The sequence below is a fragment of the Callorhinus ursinus genome, unplaced genomic scaffold (genome assembly GCF_003265705.2).
Source record: "Callorhinus ursinus isolate GAN/ISIS: 27379988/994484 unplaced genomic scaffold, GSC_fseal_2.0 scaffold8, whole genome shotgun sequence".
Taxonomy (NCBI): domain Eukaryota; kingdom Metazoa; phylum Chordata; class Mammalia; order Carnivora; family Otariidae; genus Callorhinus; species Callorhinus ursinus.
The window spans coordinates 25,081,782-25,104,715 of NW_027397070.1; the positions used below are offsets into that span (position 1 = coordinate 25,081,782).

The window sequence follows — 22,934 nt, forward strand, 5'->3', positions numbered from 1 at the left end:
AAAAAAAAATCCTTTCCTTTCTGTTTAGAGACCTTCCAACTTCTGTTGGACATTTTTTAGGCTAGGTCTGAGGTGAGATTCTCTTAGCTTTCCTTCATCTGAGAATGTCTTGATTTCCCAAGGATATTTTACTGGTTATAGGATTCTGGGTTGACAGTTTTTTTCTTTCAGCACTTAAAAAATGTTATTTTCTCTTGGCCTCTTTGTTTTCTGGTAAGAAATCCACTATTTTTTTTTAAAGATTTTATTTATTTATTTATTTGAGAGACAGAGAGTAGAGAGAGAGAGAGAGAGAGCACAAGTAGGGGTGAGGGACAGTAGGAGAGGGAGAAGTAGACTTCCTGCTAAGCAGGGAGCCTGACACAGGGCTTGATCCCAGGACCCTGAGATCATGACCTGAGCTGAAGGCAGACGCTTAACCGACTGAGCCACCCAGGCACCCCAGAAATCCACTATTGTTTAAATTGTTTTTTCCCTTTGTAGGTAAGGTGCTGTTTTTCTCTGGTTGTTTTCAAGATTTTTTTTTTTGTCTTCAGTTTTTAGAAGTTTGACTATAATGTGTTTCGATGTGAGTCTCCTCAGATGAGATTTATCCTATTTGGAAGTTCATTCAGCTTTTTAAATATGGAGGTTTGTGTTTTTTGCCAAATTTGGGAAGTGGTTAGCCATTACATCTTAGGGGACTTTTTCAGCCCTACCCTCTCTCTCTTCTCCTGGGACTCCAATGATATAAACGTTAGAAGTTTTGTTACAGTCCCACAGGTCTCTGAGGCTCTTCTGTTTTTTTATTGTATCTTCTCTCTGTTGTTCAGATTGGGTAATTTCAATTGCTGTATCTTCCAGTTCACTAACTTTTTCCTCCATCCCGGCATTCTGCTGTTGAGCCCAACCCCTAAGCTTTTTATTATATTTTCAGTTCTAGAATTTCCGTTTTGTTTTTCTTTATATCTTCTCTATATTTGCTGAGACTTCCTATTTCTTTGCTGAGACTATTTTCTCAGTTGCTTCAAGTGTGTTCACAGTTGCTCACTGAAGCAATGTTATGATGGCTGCTATAAAATCTTTGCCAGACAATTCTAACATCTTTGTCATAGTGGTGTTAGCATTTATTAATTGTCTTTTCTCATTCGGTCTGAGATCTCGGTATGATGAGTGAATTTTGGTTGAGACCTGAATATTTTGGTCATTATAGGACTCTGGATCTTATTTAGCTTTCTGTGTTAGGTGGTTTCCTCCAATGCCTCTTCAACAGGAAAAGTGGAGCACCATCTAATTACTACCAGGTAGGAGCAGAAGCCCAAGGTTCCTTACTCAGCCTTTGTTGACACCCTAAGGGGAGGCTCCTTGTTACTGCTGGGTGGGGGCGGGAGTACTGGATCCCTACTAGGCCTCCAGTTGGAAAGGGTAGGAATATTTATTACTGCTCCCCACATGGTTTTCACTAACACCACACCACAAGGGGTGAAGATTGTTAGGGATGAGGGAGGTCATGGTGGAAGAAGGGGTGGGCCTCTACTTACAGTGAAAATATTGACTCTCCACTAGGCCTCTTCTGATAATACCCCAGCAGAGAGGGAAAGGGGTACCTCCTGTCAACGGAGCTGAAAGTCTAGGCTCTCCTGTGGTCTCCACTGACACCAAGTGTTTGGGTACGGCTCATTACCACCTGGTAGGGATGAAAGTCCCTATTTCCTACTCCACCTAGTGAGAGAGAACACCATTAAGAGTCCAGTAAGAGTGAAGGAGCACCCAGGTGGCTCAGTCAGTTAAGCAGCTGGCTCTTGATTTCAGCTCAGGTCATGATCTCAGAGTCCTAGGATCAAGCCCTGCATCAGGCTCCACACTCAGCAGGGAGTTTGCTTAAGGATTCTCTCTCTCTCCCTCTCTGTCTGCCTCTCCCCCCACTTGCGCATGCTTTCTCTCTAAAATAAACAAATAAATCTTAAAAAAAAAAGAGTCCCACAAGTGTGGAAATCTAAGCTACCCATTCAGCCTTTGCCACCATAGGTGAATGTGGGGCCACAACTTTTTTTGTTGTTTGGCTGGAGTACAGTGGTTATTTTCTAAAGGTTTTCTGTCTTGCTAGGTTGTCCTTTTCCTAATCCTTTGGGCTAAAGAGAACATTCTTTTGTTAGAGGATTTGTTTGTTTTGTTGTTGTTGTGTGGGTTTTTTTTTTTGTTCTTTGGGGTTTTTTTTTTTGGCATTTCTGACTTCTTAAGCTTCAAGTCTGGGATATATGAGGCAAAAAGAAAACCCAGGGAACTCACTACCATGTCACTCCTTGGTCTCGTGCAGCCAGTCTGCTTTCTTCTCTCCATCTGTTAAAGTTTTCTTATTTTTGTTTAATACGTAACATCCAGGGTTTTTAGTTGCATTTAGAGAGTGGAATTAGAAAAAGCATGTTATCCAACCTTCCCAGAAACAGAAGTGTATTGTGTTAATTTTTATAATTACTTTCTGTTTAGGGCAAATGATGCTAATTAAAAAACTCCTCCAGTGATTCTGTGATGTTTCTTTCTCCTCCCACATTAAGATAACTATTGCTATAATATAAGGGAATGCATTAAATTATTCTAAGAGCTCTATGAAGCAATTCAGGGATAGGTCAGACCTGTATAGAGCTTTTTATATAATGATTTAGATTTCTCAATAACTCAGTCCTTCCCACTCTAATTTTAATGGTGGTTTTATTTTGTAACAGTGATGGAAGTATATAATTATTACGTATTAGGTATTTGTATATCATATGTAATTCTTCATAAAGCACTAAAGTTTGTGACTTTGATACATTTACTTTATTTGACTGTTAAAATTTTGTTTTGCTTGCACACTACTTTACATTGTCGTATTTTGTAAAGGTAGGTAGCACTTTTATTTGTAAGTAACAGCAGCTCATTGGAGATTGATTTAGCAAAAAGAAAGGCAATTTTATTTTTAAGATTTTATTTATTTATTTGAGAGAGAGAGAATGAGAGAGAGCACATGGGAGGGGGAGGGTCAGAGGAAGAAGCAGACTCCCCAGTGAGCAGGGAGCCTGATGTGGGACTCAATCCTGGGACTCCAGGATCATGACCTGAGCCAAAGGCAGTCACTTAACCAACTGAGCCACCCGGGCACCCCAGAAAGGTAATTTTATATAAAGATACACGATGTCTCATGAAACTCAAAGGCTGGTATGCAGACAGACCCCAAGTAGGGCCTGGAACTGTGCAATGGAGCCTAGGAAATAATCTGTTTGTCTCTGCTCCTTTCTGTACATCTGTTTTTTTCCTTTCTCCCTGAAGACTAACTTCTGTCTGCCACCCAGTACTCAAAGCAGAGTACGGCTGTGACATAGTCACTGGTTAGTAGGATATAGATCCACTGGGAAAAGACAGACTAACACAGTCTTCCTTCAGATCTGATTTTAAATTCTCAGGAATGAGAATCTGATTAGCCAATCAGAATAATGAGTGTACCCATGGTCCAATTGGTATGACCAGAGATGTATATATTGAGGAGTCACATGGATACCAGGAATCTACTCCCATATTCCTATGGATGGGGGGTAGCTCTTTCCAAAGACATCCTAAAAGTGTCAAATACATTGGGTGGCTTGTTCTACTGCTAAGAAAAATTTTTTTAAGATTTTATTTATTTGACACAGAGAGAGAGCACAAGCGGGGGAGTGGCAGGCAGAGGGAGAAGCAGGTTCCCTGCTGAGCAGACAGTCCTAGGCAGGACTCCATCCCAGGACCCTGAGATCATGACTTGAGCCAAAGGCAGGCACTCAACTGACTGAGCCACCGAGGTGCCCTAAAATCTTTGATATACTGTTCAGGATGTGTCCATATCAAAATGTTATAAAGTCCCAGGTTAACCTTCTTATATAACCAAGGTTGCTACTGGGTAAGCACATTGAATTCATGAGTTATAATGTCAAAAAGATATAATAAGAAGCAGAAAGATCCATGTTTGCATTTAAAAACGAAGTCCAACGTCAGAAACTACTTTAAAGACTCTAGAACATTCCTTTTCCAGCAATCATAGTTTGGGAAGTCAGCACACAGGTAGCTGACCTTTCTTCCACAGTGAAGAGAGCACAGGAACTGTTGCCCTAGTTCACCAGAGAGAGTCATAGCACCATAGACTCCAGTTTGTGAAATTGTAATATTATCCCTGAAGCCAGATTTTGGCTCAGCAGGTTTATGTTATCTATTACTGTGGACATATAATCTAGGAGGTGTCTTTCTAAGCCAATTGGAACATATATCTTTCTTACTTGAAATGGAAACAAACCCATAAATTTTGCCCAACTAAGCCATTGTTAAGTTGGTTATAGTGTAACATTTACCTAGGATTTTACAACTATTGCCACACTTATAAGTCTTGGACACTGTGCTCAAAACTGTATGTTGGAGTAGGACCTACTCCAGAGAGTTGTATACTGATAGTCCAAAGGTATTCAACAGCAAAAACTGTTCCCTTGTTTGTTCTTGGTATACATGCTACGTGTGAATAAAGCAAAATAAAAAAAGGTTATGGAGGAGGAAATCCCACATAAATCTACCTGGTTATACTTTTCTAAGGAATCTTTCCTTTCCAACCCCAAGCTAGGTTTTGGATTAGGTTACAAGATTACAGTTTACAAGATTGCCACACTCTATTTTTGAATACAATTATTTCCTTTTCTCCTTCACTCCTTCCTTTTTTCTTCCTTCCCATCTTGCTTCTTCTTTCCCACTTGTTTTTAAATCTATTCATTTATTCTCTGTCTTTGGAGCTGCACTGTGTGGCATTTAAAATCATTTTATTTATTTGGTTTCTAATCCATAAACAGTTTTAAATTTACTGTCTTACCACCTTTTCTTGAGATTTGGAAGATTAATTCTCTTCTCTGGGTTCTGTAACATAGAAAGTTCTCCTACGTTGCTTTTACCACCAACTTGGCCATTAGAAGGATCTCCTTGAGAAGCTGAATCCCCTACCAGCAAGTCAGGAAGTAAGGCAGATCAAATGCAGAATACTATGCTAGAGGCATAATAATAATAATAATAATAATAATAATAATAAATAATGTAATATAAAGAGCTAATACTGCATAATGTTTTAAACGAGTAATCTATTTGTTTAGTACAATTGTGACTCATTCATCAATCAGAGGTCAGTATTTTGCTTACATACCATTTCCTTCATATATCTCTAACCATAGGAGGAAACAAACAAAACAGAAACAAAACAAGATAAAGCAAAACAACAGAACCTGTAAATTAAGAAATTTAAGCTGGTGGGGTGCCTGGGTGGCTCAGTCGTTAAGTGTCTGCCTTCAGCTCGGGTCATGATCCCAGAGTCCTGGGATTGAGCCCCGCATCGGGCTCCCTGCTTGGCAGGAAGCCTGCTTCTCCCTCTCCCACTTCCCTTGCTTGTGTTCCCTCACTTGCTGTGTCTCTCTGTCAAATAAATAAATAAAATCTCTTAAAAAAAAAAAGAAATTTAAGCTGGAACCACAATAAAGACAGAACAAGGTTAATTTTAGACCTCTGCTGTTTGGTATCCCTTTAGTATCTTCCTGAAGAGTAAACTATCGGCACCAACACACAGCTATAGAGTATGTTATTGTATAATAACAACACATCTGAGTAACTGATAGCACAGAGCCCGACGACTCTTACTGTAAACACTACACACAAACGGTTGTTTTATTACTTAATTACAAAGTTTGCAGGATTCAGTTAATTAAGCAGTCTGAATGATTTAGCTTCTCTGTTCTTAAAAAACTAAACTCTTCTTCAGAAAATCAGTATTTTAGTCTGTCAGTTTAGACAGAAGTAATAATCTTATTTTAGTCTAAAAACACTTTTCTGATATTAAAAACCAATTTCTGACATTATATGCTTTTTAACAGCAAATGTTATGGTTATCTCCAAGACATGAAATGTTTCCCACTTCAACAATTGTAGTGATTCAAATGGTTGATATAAAAACGATACATTCATGTACTTCTGTGAGAAGGAACATAATTTTAGCAGGTTGGAAATGATTCTAGAATTCTCTTTGACCCCATTTCTGAATGACCTCCTAATGGGAAAATTACTAACATAATCAGATCTTCAGTTTGCACAATATTGGTTAAAGATTTTATTTTGCATTCTTTAAATTAAAATGTGTACCATTCAGGATCCTTATTTATAATCAAACTGACCATGGTTAACTTGAACTGAAGACAATTTCATTGGAAGTATATTAGAAGACCCACAGAATTGTCAGGAAGGCTGTAGAGATGGGAGAAAAGGTACTGTTGGGCCTATGCCACAGAACAGTTTGCTGGTGCTTTTATTATAACGTTTGTTGCCACCATCCTGTTGGACTCAGTCACTCTGGGCACTTGTCCCAGCAACTCTGATCTTGAATCTACCAAAATTCAAAGCCTGTAGTAGGACATTAATTGATTGGTTGAGCCCAGTTCACTTACCCAAATCCTAGCTACCAGCAATATAAGAAAAGGAATATATCTATTTGCCCACCTTCATCTTTCTTTCTACCTATTTTGGGATTAAGTCAAATAGGAGAGGTATTTGCATACTGGGCAGCCAAATGGCAAGTATCCATAGACAAGTTTTAATCTAGGGCTTAATGAGTTTGATCATCCTATGGTTGCCAAGTATTCCATCTTATTTTCTTCTCATTGAATGGCGCTGACTAGTTGATAGTGGTTCTATTAATAATTCAGTAAATTTAGCTATAGTTATGTTTTTAAAATACTTTTTTACAAGAATCTCAGAAATATTTACGCCTTTGTCTGACAGGTCTAATGTCTTGGTAAGTTATACCAGTGATTAAGGTATTATTGAACTATACTATGCAAAAAATTGTGTGTGGAGGTATGTATTTGGGGAAGAGGAATAATAAAATAAGTAGAGTTCAGAATTCATAGACTTTTTAAAAAAAAGATTTATTTGTCAGAGAGACAGAGAGAGCACAAGTAGGGGGATAGGGGGCAGAGGGAGAAGCAGGCTTTCTGCTGAGCAGGGAGCCCCATGAGGGACTCGATCCAAGGATCCTGGGATCATGACCTAAGCTGAAGGCAGTTGCTTAACCGACTAAGCCACTACAGTGCCCAAAATTCATTTTTTTTTTAAGATTTTATTTATTTGACAGAGAGAAAGAGAGCACAAGTGGGCAGAGAGGCAGGCAGAGGGAGAGGGAGAAGCAGGCTCTCCGCTGAGCAAGGAGCCTGACACGGGGCTCGATCCCAGCACCCTGGGATCACGACCCGAGCCGAAGGCAGCCGCTTAACCCACTGAGCCACCCAGGCACCCCCCGAAATTCATTTTTAACGTGAAGGGAAGTTAGCAATGAGTTCAGTGGTTCTCAATTTTACCTACATGTTGGAATCACTCAGGGAGGCCTTAAAAAAATACTGGTGGGTAGAACTTCTACCCTAGATATTTTGACTTCATTGATCTGGGGTGGGGCCCAAGCATTTATGTGGTTTTAAAATGCCCCAGGTGATTTAAATGTACGGCCAGGGCTAAAAACCATTGCTCTAGTCCAGCTTACTGAGTTCACACAATTATTTGGTACAACAGAGAAAAGAACACCAGACTTGGATCAAAAAAAATCCAAATTTGAACCTCTTTTGTACCATTTTATTGATCTTAAGTAGCTTATCCTCTCAGTGGCTCAGCTCTTTCAATTGTAAAGGGAAATACTATATACCGCCCTAATCAATTAAGAGAGATTTCTCCATTTCAGGAATAGAAAAAAATGATGATCAATGAGGATGAATAACTTACCCAAAGCTAATTACGAAGTGTTGGGAGTAACTTAAAGATGTCATTTAGCTTTTTCTATTCACTTGTGCCACTAGACCATGTTGCCTCAGTGTTTATTTTTATGGTCCGAAGCCCTATTAAACAATTTGCTAAAATATCAGGAAAATTCGTTTTTAGTTTTATCATTCCCACTTTTAGTAGGGAATGATAGGGATTGTCATATCAATTCTAGGGACTAAGGATTCAAAAATGAAAAGGACATGAAAGCTTTCTTAGACAGCTTATAAACTGACAGGTATAATATGAAGGGAGGGCTAATTCTCGTGCCTCAGTGTTTTGGTTGGAAAAGATTAGAAATTTTTCTAAAGATATACTTTATAATAGCTTCTTGTATGCTCTTTATTTCTACTGCTACTAGGTTTTCTGGGCTCTAGGCTTCTTTAAACTAGATAGAACCCATTGCTGGGTAAGTGGATTAAGGGCTCAAAAATGAAGCCATAAACAGGGATGGTATCTTCCTTAAACAGGTATGTAGTCTGAACACCCTTGCTGTGTGGTCAGAATTGTCCTTAGCACTACATGGGATAAAAAGAAATATATGACACAGTCATACAGAATAAATTATTAAGAGCTTTAGGAACTCAGAAATAGGGGTAAACAGAAAGGGGTGCTATTTTAAAGACTTGTTCATTTCATTTTAAAGGCAAAAAGTTAAGCCATTTTTTTAAGTAAATATTTTTCTTATAACATGGTATTTTAGTCAGGAATATCACAAGATAATATATGTGGTTGTTCAGCAGATTAGAAATTACGGTGTTTTCTGGAAGGGGAGCCTGGTTTCTAAGTAAGCTGAAGAAACCTTTTCATTTATAGGCTTTTTTTTTTAAAGATTTATTTATTTATTTGACAGAAAGAGACACAGCGAGAGAGGGAACACAAGCAGGGGGAGTGGGAGAGGGAGAAGCAGGCTTCCCGCCGAGCAGGGAGCCCTATGTGGGGCTCGATCCCAGGACCCTGGGACCATGACCTGAGCCAAAGGCAGATGCTTAACAACTGAGCCATCCAGGCGCCCATCATTTATAGGCTTTAAATTAAAAAGCAGAGACTAATTTTTCTATAGTTTTGTTTTGTGTTTGAAACTTAAAACAGAGAAACAGGGTACACACTGAGAAATTTAATATTTTGTTTCATAAATACAAGTTTTAGTTTATCTGTAAAATATTTCACAGAACAGAAATATTTTTTAAATTCACTATTTTTGAATTGTTAACTGTTTGAAGAAGAAATCAAGAAAATGTTTCATCAGTGGTATGATTCAGTAGTTGCCTAAATTGTTACTTTTTTTTAAAGGTTTTATTTATTATTTGACACAGAGAGACAAGGCTAGAGAAGGAACACAAGCAGGGGGAGTGGGAGAGGGAAAAGCAGGCTCCCCACTGAGCAGGGAGCCCCAATGCGGGGCTGGATCCCAGGACCCTGGGATCATGAGCTGAGCTGAAAGCAGAAGCCTAATGATTGAGCCACCCAGGTGCCCCCTAAATTGTTACTTTTTACAGATATTTTGGTTTTACTGAAATTCACTTATTTTCTCAACTGCCATGATTATATACAAAGTAAAAATTTTCACTGTCTGTATTTATTTTCTGGCCATTATTGTTTTATGATTATTACTTAAAATGATGAGCCACTCTACATATCCAATACTCTAACCCCAGATAAAAATAGTATGTCCCTTTCCTTTTTCGTTTGGTCTTATTTGTGGTATAAATGGCATTCATTCATTCAAATAATGATGTAACTTCTGATACTACATGATGTCACTAGTGACATTACGTTGACAAAACAAGTCTCTGCCTTTATGCAGTCAAATGCTCTACCACTGAGCTATACCCCCAGTCTCTGCCTTTATGAAGCTTGCATTCTGGTGGCATATAAACAGAAGGCGGCTTTCAAAAATAAACTTTTTAGCCCTAACACAGTGCCACTGCCAGGTAGAGGCTAGAACTTCCAGCTACTTCTGTTTTTCATTATATTACTCCTTCCACTGAAAAAGAAATCCAAGGCCAGCAGATGAAGCTCCGATCTACTTGGAAAAACTGGAATCTGCTCTGAGAAAACTATTATGTTGGAATGCAACAAAATACCTCTATTTGCCACATATAAAAAAATTCCTCCCTCAAAGAATATAAGTACTATGGTACTGTAACTGAGATTCCAAACAATTGTGTGAGGTAGCCAGGGAGATAGCATAATTAGGGGGTAAGAGGATGAGTTGCAGACTTATGATTTAATCTCAGTTCTGTGACCCTCAAAAAACAACTTAAACTCTTTCTGAGTTTCCTCATACGTAAAATATTAATACTTAAAATTATTTCATATGATTGCTGTGAGGATTAAAAATATATTTAAAGTATTTAGTACAGTGTTTGCCATAACAAACAATAAATGGTGACTATTTTTTATTAGCGATATTATTCTTCGTCTGATTTTATAGATAAGGAAAATGAAGTTTAGGAAAGTTGAGCCCTAAGGATTCACAGCTATAAAACAGGCAACACTCTGAACCCTAATCTTCTCCAAAATCCTTCTTTCAGTTTTATGACAGTGCGCATTAAGGCAGACGGAAAGTAAATTGGATCATTGTCAGAATATTACTAACTCTAGCAAGTTTATTTCAGCTGAAGCTTATAAGGTTATCACTTAACCTATGTACCATTATCAAATATTCTTATATTATGAAATAAGTATGTTATCATATGCTGTTAATGAGCATCTTCATTAAAAAATAACAAGCGCTATTTCCTGCTTTTCCTCCCCTTGGTTCATTTATTTTAAGCTTCGCCTTACTTTAAGTCTAACTTGATCTCTAACCATTTGCTACAAGAAGGTTTCCTAAAGTCTTCCACAAACATTTTGTTATTTACCCTGAAACAGAGTACAGAGAGCAAGGTCGGCATTACACTTGGTTTACACATGAGATAACAAACCTAGCAAGGTTAAATGCCTAGATCCAGGCCACAAAAGTAGTTAGTCCGATTCTAAACCGTATGCTAAGATTATTATCGTCTAGGCTTCTTAAAGTTAAGAAAGGGTAGGTGAGAAGTTCCTGGTCATCACACTCAAGGGAAGTAATACTTAAATATGAAAAGTTATCACCTTACACAGTTGAAAAGGCGGCAAGGCACGGGAACTCTGGTTAACACTGTCATTTTTAAGTAACGTGGACTGGTCCTGAAGAGATGTATAAAGATAGGGCTCATTCAAAAGAAGGGTTTCATAGCAAACCCGAGCCCAGTAAAACGCCGCACTGCCTGCAGATTCCACACAAAACACGGGCCTCCCACGTGTCTTTCAGGAAATGCACAGAACACGAGGGATTAGGGAGGCCAAGGAGGGGCTGGGAGAGGTAGGAACAGCATGTTGGGCTTTCCCGGGTGACTGAGGACGCGCGAGGGCTGGGGCGGGATGAAGGGAACTCGCGGAGCACCTGGCGGGCACCGACGGCTGAGAACAAGTCTGGAAGCAGCATGGGGGAGGCTTTCATCGTCGGAGCGCGCTTCCCGCGGGCCCCACCCTGTGGAGCTCCCCAGCGGATTTGCTCCTCCGGTTCCAGTGGGGGTGGAGGAGGTGAGCGCGCGGAAAAGAAATGCAGAAGGTACGCGAGCCGCTAGTGTAGGGACAGGTGGGCGCGGGTCAAAGTCCGAGTTTTGCGAGTCTAGGGCCTGGCCGCAGCCGCGAGGCCTCCGAGCCGCCGTAGCCCCGCCCCTCGCGCGTGGCGCCCATGACGCTAGGCGCGCGGGCCGCGCTCCTTACAGAGGTCGCTCTCGTCGAACGGTCGGCCTTGCTGCGCCTGCGTGATCGGGAGGGGAAGTGAGGCGGTTTCTTCGGCGCCTTTTCCGGCGGCGGCGGCGGCGGCAGCGGCAGTGCTGGGAGGAGGAGGTGGAGGCCAGAGGGAGCCCGCGCTCAGGGCGGCGGCTGGAGGTAACCTCCTGGACTGAGCTGGAAAGGCGGGCCACTTCGGCCTCCGCTCTCCTCTGGTACTCCGCCAGTAACTCCCTTCTTCCTCTCTGTGTCTCTGCAGGCGGCGCTCCGAGTTCCCGCGAGGATCAATGACCTGACGAGGCGCCGGAGCCGCGCTGACTCTCGGGTGGCCTGGGTCGGTGGTGAGCCCGGTGCTCGTGGACCGGCGGGCGGGCCGGAGGGCCTCGGTCTCCCGCGGCGGAGTGAGGAGAAGGCGGAGGAGCGGGAACCGCGGCGGCGCTCGCGCGGCGCTTGCGGGGGGAAGGGCAGTTCCGGGCCGGGCCGCGCCTCAGCAGGGCGGCGGCTCTCCCGGCGCAGACGCAGGGCCCCGGCGGCAGCGGCGACTGGAGGATTCAAGTTGTGCGGTCGGTGATGCCCGAGTGAGTGGCGAGCCCGGGCCTCTGCCCCGAGGAGGCAACTCCCACGCAGGCCGCACGGGCGCCCTCGCGGCTGGGAGGCTTCGTTTCGGTTTCGCGGCGGCTGCGGCGTAGTTGGCTGAGGGGACCCGGGACACCTGAATGCCCCCGGCCCCGGCTCCTCCGACGCGATGGGGAAGGTGCTATCCAAGATCTTCGGGAACAAGGAAATGCGGATCCTCATGTTGGGCCTGGACGCGGCCGGCAAAACAACAATCCTGTACAAGTTGAAGCTGGGCCAGTCGGTGACCACCATTCCCACAGTGGGTTTCAACGTGGAGACGGTGACTTACAAAAACGTCAAGTTCAACGTATGGGATGTGGGCGGGCAGGACAAGATCCGGCCGCTCTGGCGGCATTACTACACCGGGACCCAGGGTCTGATCTTCGTAGTGGACTGCGCCGACCGCGACCGCATCGACGAGGCCCGCCAGGAGCTGCATCGCATTATCAATGACCGGGAGATGAGGGACGCCATAATCCTCATCTTCGCCAACAAACAGGACCTGCCTGATGCCATGAAACCCCACGAGATCCAGGAGAAACTGGGCCTGACCCGGATTCGGGACAGGAACTGGTATGTGCAGCCCTCCTGTGCCACCTCAGGGGATGGACTCTATGAGGGGCTCACATGGTTAACCTCTAACTACAAATCTTAATGAGCATATTCTCCACCTGTCCCCCCGGAAGGAGAGAAATCAAAAACCCATTCATAGGATTATCGCCACCATCACCTCTTTCAATTGCCACTTTCTCTTCTTTTGAATTTGAACTCTGGAGTTACTGTTCTACGGTTGGGGAGGGGGGGGGTTAGGGGTTTCCTTTTTTTGTTTCTCTTTCTTTGTTTTTTCTTTTTTTTCCCCTCTTTTTCTTTCTGCTTTGCGTTAGGATGCTCTGATCTGACAGTTGACATGAACACAGTGCTAGATGCTCTTATTGACTTCCAGCAAATCGGATGGGGGAAATATAGCAGTTTTTGGTAAAGTCCTTTATAATAATGGTTTGATTTTTTTATTTCGAGAGAATCTTTTTTGCAATGTATGCTTTTTTTCCTTTTTGCCCGGTTTCCTTATCACTTGCTGTAGATGGCTTATTTTGCATTCATGCAGACTATGTTGCAAGTCTGTTTCATCTAGTAAACTGAAAATTATTGCTTAATCAAACTGCCGTTTGTCTTTTATATTTAAGGCCCTTACCCCTCCCTTATGAGTTTTACCTTTAACTTAGTAAGTTCAAATGTGACCTTTTATATCTAAGACCAGTATAGTAAACTTAGCCTACAGTGGCAAATAATGAGTAATATCATTGTAATATGTTCCAGTTGCACATCACTATGTTAAACAGGTAATGTAAGAAGTTCTTTGAAATGTCAGCTCTTAAGTTCTGAAACATACATCATGCATGAGTAGGGATAAAACTCAAGTTCCTTATTACATAGCTAACTTACACTGCATAAAAAGATGAAAGTGTAACCCGTCAACACGGATTTTTTTCACTGCAAAGTTAGCAACTTTGCTGTGCTTTCCCTCTTTTTTAACTTTAAAAAGTAGACTTTCCAGAAAATGGAGCAATAATGGTGTATGCCACAGATGAGATATCTGTAGATATTTTAAGTGACTTTGGGGCAAAACTGGAATATATACTTTTACCACATTTCAAATGTCTAAAACCAATAATTTAAAAATTACTAGAATGTTTACTTTGTTCATTAATAAAGCATTTAACAATTCAAATTATATACACCTACCTAGTTGGAAAAACACACATTCCTGTTTTCACATTAGAGCAGCTGATTAAGCTGAAGATGGAAGTCTTTTTTGTAGATGAATGATCCACATCTCCATTAATTAGAACACTGGAAAAGATGTTTTATAAAAAAGATATTTAATTCTGTTTGATTGTAGGATTAACTCACAAATAGATATTCTGTTGGTTCATTAATACACTATCTCCTTAAAGGAAGGAAATGTGATGAATGAATGATGTGTAGACTTGAGAAATGACAATTAAAGGGGAAGTAGGATGAAGAAAAAGAACCTACAGATGACAATGAATGTAAACTTATTTTTCTTCAAGGGTAAGCAGTGTGCTCACTGGTGATATCCAGATCCTAGCAAGATTACTTGCTTAGCTTGTTGGGACTGGTAACTAGATTATTGAGACCACTATGATGATACTTTGAACCAAATGTTAATGCTTGATACAGAATTGTGAGCAGCATCTGGTTCTCATATAGCCTTAAGGATTAATTTTAGAGATCCTCAAGGAATTAAACGTAGGGAATTTAAGAAACGTAGACTGCAAAGGCAGTATACAGGAAAAGGTGGAGTGGGTTTTATTCATGAGGGTGTCTGAAAACTAAAATGGAGCGGGATATCATGGTACATAGTTGGACAGTATTGGTCCTTCGTGCTTTGGCCATATTGTGTAATGGAGCTTTTACCAAAGATGTATGAGAAGCATAAGGCTATAAAAAGTTAACTATTGAAAGTAAAACTCTTGACACATTTTACTTAAAGCAGATGAGAAAAGGTGCTATGTTGTAGGCTCCTGATGGTGCAGAGGGATTTTTGAATTCAAAATGCAACTAAGGTATAAAGTTCTGTTTTGCTTTAGAAGGATCTCTAGAAATGAAGCTGACAGACACATCCGAGAACATTTTAGTTGCTTTTAAAAAATTCCTGAAGCTCCACCATAAATTTAATTCTTAGTGTTTTAAATGATTGCATTTTAAGGTACATAAACATGGGTTATACAAATATCGATGCTATAGTAACATCTTTAGACAAGCACAAAGGTATAAATGCCTAAACTGGAGGAAACTTGAAACCCTCATCTTAATTCCTAAATGTAGTATTTCTAACTTGTGACAGACAGATTGATAGGCAGCCATTTTTTTGTGTTTTAAAATAACTGGGAGCATAGTTAAAATTTTATACATCAAGTGATTGCTATTGAATGTTGCAGGTGAGATGTGGTTACTTTTAGTTTATTTGAAATGTCTAATTGAAGGGGGGAGGGGGGAGCAAATATTTGAAATTTGGAAAACCCTAAACTTTTTGGTAAGAAATTGTAATTTTCATTTACATTTTCTTTAAGGATACAAAAGGTTGATAATTGATGTAGTTAAATTGAACCATAACTATTGGTGATCATGGGGCAGGTAATTGGAGCCTGCAGAAAAAGTTATTATCTAGGAATTTAAAAAATAAGATCCTGAAGTTTATGTTTAATTGCATCAATTTCTGTATTTATGTGAATTTATAAACTGCAGTAAGTTTTGAATGAGGTTAATCTTGTCTAATATAAGTAAATGAGTCTGTAGACTGTGATCTCCCCAAACTAAAAAGTACAGTACTTGGAATTGTGTTCTTTATGGTTGTAGTGTTGGTAAAGCACTAATATGCAGAAAATAAAGGAATTACACAGTGCAGTTTCTCACGTTATGTTACTCGTTTGGACTAGATTAAGTGGGACATGTGTGTTGGGCCGTTATTCTCCAGGGATAGATGGTATAAAGTGACTCGATTTGGGAGTCACCAGCTTTTATAAGAACAAAAAAGAATCAGTTTGGTTCTTATAATGCTGGGTGTACAAGGTTTTGTACTGATTTAGCTCCACCAAACGTAATCTGATTTTATGATAACTTAGGAGACAAAAGCAGTTGAAAATAATTTTTAAGAATTAAGGTTCTAAGCAGTTTGTATTCTACCATTTTTCCAAAATCACAACCTTACCGTTTTCAGTAGAGAATTGTGTCTCTAAGGAATTGGCCTACAGAGTTGTCTTAACCTTTGACAATTGACTTTTAGATTTTAAAGTTTGTCTTCCAAAAGCCAGTTGCTTGTCTCATAAGAATGGCAGAATTGTAGCCATTTAGAAAGTAAAATAGTAGATGAATAACTTGTTGGATAAAAGGTTTTTTTAAACACATTTCATTTTTTGTAAGCATTCTCCCTTGAATTAGCAATTTTTGTAACTTAATTTTAGAATGTCTTAGTGTGTTCTTTAGTATGATTTAACCCCCACATTAATGTTAATATACTTAGTACTGTGATTTACTAATGGCTATTAGGTATCAATTTATCAGTGATAGCAGCAGAAGATACTTTACTCTTTAGTGGGTATTTATATTTTTCATATGTTTAAGAAATATAGTAGCCATAAGCTGAATGGTGGTGGAGCTTCCTAAATTTCCAGTTACATCCCCAGTCCCTTGCCAAGTATATATCAGGGTGCAGTAAGGCAAATCTTGTCTCTTATAGGTAAAAATTGTGAAACCACATATAGCAATTAAAAAGAACTTTTAAGTCTGACTAATCACTGAGCAGAATGTATTTGGAGTAGAACATTCGATAGAATCTAGCTTCTTGTTTTGTTTATATTCAATGGTAAAGACAAAGTAGGAAAGATTACAATACTAGGAAGTTTATAAAAAAGGGAATGGTGGGACATGGAGCCACAGAAGAAGAGGTAAAGTAACTTTTCCCTGATTTGCTAAACTTTAAAGTTGCCAAACTAGATGAGTGAGTTTAATGGGCAGGGAATACATACAAGTGAGATCAAAGAGGCAGAACAAGTCTGTAGAGAGGTTTAGGAATGGCAAATGAATTTGTTATTAAGTAAGCTAAAGTAATGGTAAAGTCTGTAAGAAAAACCACTCTGTGGGACAGTAAGAAAATGCTGTAATTTTGAACTTTTTTTTCTCTTTAAAATGTTTTATGACTACTTGAAACAATTTTAAAAGGGAAGTATTTGTCAGTCTTGTCCTTAGATACTTTTCTACTTGTTACATTATTTCGTTTGGATATATATCTGCTCCATGGTATTTGTTTTATAACTGCAAGAGTAGATTTATTTATTGAGAGCCTAAAGATATACCTGGTACTATTCTAGGTACAGGCGATCCATCAGTGAAAAAAAAAAAAAAAAAGGTCTGCCTTCATGGAATTTATGCTGGTGGGGATGGGGGTGCAGGGAATGACAAAGATCAGATAATAAAGATATGTTAGGTGCTGTACTATGTATTACATATTATGTTCTATATATTGGCGGACAGGAATGTCTTCAGAGGACTTACTGAGAGAGTGACATTTGAACAAATAAATATCAGTGGAATTGACATAATAAGATAATATGTACAGTGTAAAGCAGGGGTGGGGAAACTGGCCTAGGGCAAATCTGGCTATGACCTGTTTTTATAGGGAATGAGCTAAGAATGGTTTTTACATTTTAAAAGACTATGAAAATACAAACGTGACTATGTGACAGAGTATTTAGCCTGGAAATCCTAAAATATTTACTATCTGGCCCTTTATGAAAAACTTGTTGACCTCAGATATAAGGCCCAGATTTTAAAATATTACCAAAATATATAGGAAATCCAACAATCCAAAGTAAAAGACCATGGTTAATGAATGAGTCTTATCAAAACTTTAGGAAACAGTGGCTCATACAATTTACCACATTTGAACATTTAGTGATCCTTGAGACTTGTTATTGAGTAGTTTAACCTGGATTTTTTTCCCCTAAATACGTTTCAGTAGTTTTTCAAGTTCAATTTTAACATTCTTTAAGATCTTATGAATCATTTCACTAAACTTATTTCCCTTATTTTTATGGTAGTTTTACTGGTTTTTGGATATAAGTTAAATGTGTTTCTCTCTTGAAGTGCCCTTTCCTCCAGATAACCTAGATTAGTTTGGAATAGGTTCAGATAACATCATTGAACTGACTTTTATTCTGTTATTACTGTAATCAAGTCCTGAGTCAAGCATTTTATATTATGAAACTATAAGAAGAAGTGTTTTGTTGACTTGGAAACTAATATGTTGCATGATATTTGGTTTCTTGTACTGTTACTCCTCCAAGCAATATAAATGAGGAAATTCACACTGAATTATTTCTTGCATGGAGAGTTGTTCTATGCTATTTGTATGGTAGAATGTGAGAATCTGTAAATATCCCCAAAGAGTAAATAATAATTTAACAGGAATTATGGAAGTAAGTTTTATGGAGGTCATTTACTAATGGGCTTTAAAAAATAAAAGCACTTGTAGTTCATAGAAAGATCTATGTGAAACTGGATATTCATGACCATAAAAACTGTTTCCCATTATAGCTGAATAGACTGGCCTGAGAAGGTCATAGCATTGTGAGAGAGGAAAAAAACAAACAAAAAACAAATTTAAGGGAGCTAGAGCAGCAGGAGTTTAGATCTTTGACATTTATTCTAATTTGGCAAACCAAAGTGCTTTCTCTCCATATCTGTTTCTAAGACAGTTTTGTGAGTAAGTCCTAGGTTGGAGCTATGTCCCCAGATACCAAATTGGGAAACATTCTAAGACTAAGAGAATATAAGAGCATATTTTGAATGTTTACCATGTGCCAGGCATTGTTCTCAGCATTTCATGCATATTAATTCTCTCCATCCTCACAAAAACTTGAGAGAAAAGGCCCCCATTTTATAGTTGAGAAAACTGAGGCTTAGAGAAGTATATGTTAATAAGTAGCAGAGCCAGACTTTGGACTCGGGTAGTCTGTACTATATTATGAGTATGGGTAAGGTGAACTAGTGGTTAACCATGTACTTAATATTTTGTGTTTGTATTGCTTACAAAAAGGTCAGTTTGAGTAATATCTAATAATTTTCTCATTTGATCATCCCCCAATTTTGAGACCCTGTATAATTTGAGCCTTCTGTATAATGCAGAACATGGTATTGGACTCTGTTTGAGAATGAGTTTTTTCTGTAAAAATCACATGTGACTACTTGTGAATTTTACAGATCATCATGAACAAATAGGAGAAGTTAAAGTTTTCACCAAACTGATTATTTGCATGCTTATTTATAAGAAAAAAGTTTTAGAAAATTTAGAGTGTACAATTTATGTTGTGTTTCTACCTGATAAATTCATAAGTAGACATTTCAGGTATTGTTTAATATGTGAATTTCTTGCTTTTTAGATCCTATTATAGCTCAGTTTTTGTAAGTGAGGTTTACTTAACACTATATCCTCCTGTCAGCAAGAACCTGGAGTCTAAGGTCAGGTAGAGTGCTTTAATCATGTACTTTGGTGTTTAAGTCAGGATGTAAGAGTAAAAGTTGATAATTTTGGTAAAATGCAAAATGCCTTATTTAAAAGTCCTATTTTTGTCAGTAATTTCTAAATGAAGTAGAAATATAGGCTAGGTAAGACATACACATGAAATGTTCAAAGTGAATAATCAAGGGTTCCATCAAATACTAGACAGTGCAAAGAAGTATTACATTGTGGGCCGGAGTGGGCTAGAGAAGGCCAGTAGGAATTGAGTTGGACCCACAAATTCAGGGGAATTACGGTATTTATTGCATGCTCATTGTGTGCTAGGCACTGTTCTAAGTGCATTACTTGCATTATCTTGCTTAAAATGTGAGCAAAGTTGCATGGGTAGTAATCTACATATAGTATTTGGGAGGTAGAAAAAAGACTTGTCTGAGTAGGGTTGCCAGGTTTAGCAAATAAAAATATAGGGTGCCAAGGGTGAAGGAGAGTGAGATGTACAGGCTTCTAGTTATGGAATGACTAAATCATGGGGATGAAAAGTACAGTGTAGGGAATATAGTTAATGATATTATCATAGTGTTGTATGGTGACAGATGGTAGCTACCCTTGTGGTGAGCATAGTATAACGTATGAAGTTGTCAAATCACTATATTGTACACCTAAAACTAATATAACATTCAATAAAAAAAATACATGGTACCCAGTGAAATTTCAATTTCACAATTTTTAGTACAAGTATATCTCATGCAATATCCTAAAATTATATATAAAAAATTGTTGGGGTGCCTGGGTCACTCAGTTAGGTGTCTGCTTTCAGCTCAGGGAGTGATCCTAGGGTCCTGGGATCTAGGCCCCTGTCAGGCTCCCTGCTCAGCAGGGAGTCTGCTTCTTCCTCTCCCTCTCCTGCTCCCCCTGCTTGTGCTCTCTCTCTGTCAAAATAAATAAAATCTTTAAAAAATTATTGTTTGTCTGAAATTGGAATTGAATTGAGTAGCCTGTATCTTATCTACAATCCTATGTTTGACTTGAGTGTTTGGCTGGGGAGATACGGTTCAAAATAAAAGTTGAAAATGAGGTTTTTAGAAGGCCTCGGGAGCTAGACCAAGTAGTTCGGATATTTGTGTGTGTGTGATGGGAACCACTGAATTTTTTAAATATTCATATAGCAGGAGAGAGTCACAAAGTTTAGAAATATTAATCTGGTAGTTTTGTATAGCATCATGGATTAGGGTCATGGATAGATAGAGGCTAGAAGTCCTTTCAAGAGACTTAATAATTCAGGTGAGAAAATAAAGACAAAGTATAGCATAGAGAAAATGAAAAACAAGTGAGATAAATTGGTGGACATACATTACTTGTGGAAGGAAAAAGATTTTGAGGGGTATCTGGGTGGCTCAGTCGGTTGGGCTTCCAACTCTTGATTTCAGCTCAGGTCATGATCTCAGGGTTGTGAGATTGAGCCCCACATTGGGCTTCACACTGGGGGTGCAGCCTGCTTGGGATTCTCTCTCTCTCCCTCAGCCCCTCCCCCCTCTAAGAAAAAAAAGAGTTAAAGATTTTGATCCTTAATTCTTATGTAAAAGATAATCACATCATCGGTAGAAAGAAACCAGGATATACAGCAGTTTTGAATAGAGACACTTTGATAATTGGATAAAGTGCCTCATTTGTAATCTTGAAAATCGAGATTGAATCTGTTAGGCATACTCTATTTTATAACTATTCTTAGAGCATTTTTGTCCAATATAAATGTAATGCAAACCACCATGTAATTTTAAATGCTTTAGGAGTCACATTTTAAAAAGTAAAAAGAAACAGGTAAAATCAATTTTAATAATGTTTTATTAACCCAATATATCGTATATTTTATCTCAATGTCACCAGTATAAAATAATTATTAATAAGATACATTCCTTATTTCATGCAAAATCTCCAAGATCCAAGTGTTCATTTTATACTCAAAGCACATCTCAATTCAGACTAGCCACATTCCAGTGCTCAATAGCCATATATGGCTGGTGGCTATCATATTGAACAGTTCATTCTTAGAGGATGGTTATTTCTAATACCATGCCTACAATTTCAAAAAACTGCACTAGAGGGTTTTGATCTAGTTAAGTCATTGCAATATGATGAAACTTTTAGACCAGGGGTGCCCAAACTATGGTCTACGAGCCAAATCTGGCCCACTGCCAGTTTTTGTAAATAAAGTTTTATTGGAACATACCATGGTCTTTTATTTGTGTATTGTCTATGGCTGCTTTTTCACAGCAACATCTGAGTTGAGTAGTTATGACAGAGACCATATGGCCCACAAAGCATAGAACATTTACGATCTGGCCCTTTATAGAAATTTGCCAACACCTTTCTGGGTTCCAAACTAAAGTTTCAGGGATGAAACACATACTTTATATGTTTAAATGAGTTTTCAGAAATAGTATCGAAATAGTTAAAAGGTATTGTATGTATTGATCCATTTATTCACCGAGAATTTATATACTAGGGTCTAGGCACTGTAGTAGGCCCCATACACAGGAATAAATAAATGTCCTAAATCTTCAAGAAGGTCACAGTCTAGTTGAAAATAGAGATGTATACACAGATAATTACAAAGATGGCCTATAACATATGGTGCCTTGAGTGCACACCAGTGAGATACCTTTCTCCGGCTGGGGAGTGGGAGGTAGTCAGAGGAATGGAGGGCTTTAGAAGAAGAGGTCCATCTGAGGTGAAATTTTTTTATCTTTTTTATTTTTTTTAAGATTTATTTATTTATTTTAGAGAGAGTGCATGAGCAGGGGAAGGGGCGGAGGGAGAGGGAGAGAATCCTCAAGCAGATTCCTGGCTGAGCAGACACCAGGCTCGATCCTAGGGCCCTGAGATCATGACCTGGGCTGAAATCAAGAGTCTGTCGCTCAACTGACTGAGCCACCCAGGCGCCCCTAAGATGAATTTTAAAGGATGAATAAGAACTATTCAGATAAGAGGTGGATGATATTTTAGGCAACAGAACAGTTAGTTACGAGCAAGTCAGAAGGGGTTAGCATAGCACCATCAGGAATTGACAGCTAGCTTATTATGCCTGGAGCATATGTGGACTGATGTGAGGTGAAGATGGAAAGATGGTCAGGGGCTGGATCATGAAGTGCCTTTGTTTTTTAAAGGAACTTTGGATTTTATAATTTAGGTACTGGGAAAACCTTACGGAATTTTTTTTTTAAAATTTTATTTATTTATTCATGAGAGACAGAGGGAGAGAGAGAGATAGAGAAGCAGAGGGAGAAGCAGGCTCCCAAAGAGCAGGGAGCCCGATGCAGGACTCGATCCCAGGACCCTGGGATCATGACCTGAGCCAAAGGCAGATGCTTAACCATCTGAGCCACCCAGGCGCCCCGGAATTTTTTTTAAAACCTATTTTATTATTTTAGAGAGAGAGGGAGTGAGAGCACAAGCAGGAGGGGCAGAGGGAGAGAGAATCTCAAGCGGAGACCCCAACATGGGGCTCAATCTCACCACCCTGAGATCATGAAATCAAGAGTCAGATGCTTAACTGACTGTGCCACCTAGGCGCCCCAAAACCTTGTGAGACTTTTAAGAACAAAACTGCATGAGACTTACATTTTAGGGAGCTTACCAACTACTGTAAAGGATGAATAAAGGTCCTAGGCAGGAAAGCTATTGTAGACTAGGTAAGAGA

The 22,934-nt window shown here is 39.2% G+C and overlaps 1 protein-coding gene across 1 annotated transcript; it reads left to right on the forward strand.

The window, feature by feature from the left end:
- Positions 1-11,582: 11,582 nt before the first annotated feature.
- Positions 11,583-15,624, forward strand: ARF6 (ARF GTPase 6). Its single transcript, XM_025870098.2, has 2 exons — positions 11,583-11,736; positions 11,837-15,624. Exon 2 carries the CDS (start codon positions 12,323-12,325, stop codon positions 12,848-12,850), a length of 528 nt encoding a protein of 175 aa, XP_025725883.1. The 5' UTR covers positions 11,583-11,736; positions 11,837-12,322; the 3' UTR covers positions 12,851-15,624.
- Positions 15,625-22,934: the final 7,310 nt, after the last annotated feature.

Excerpts from the sequence above, each read along its gene's own strand:
- ARF6 (XM_025870098.2), top strand. The coding sequence starts at position 12,323 with ATGGGGAAGGTGCTATCCAAGATCTTCGGGAACAAGGAAATGCGGATC.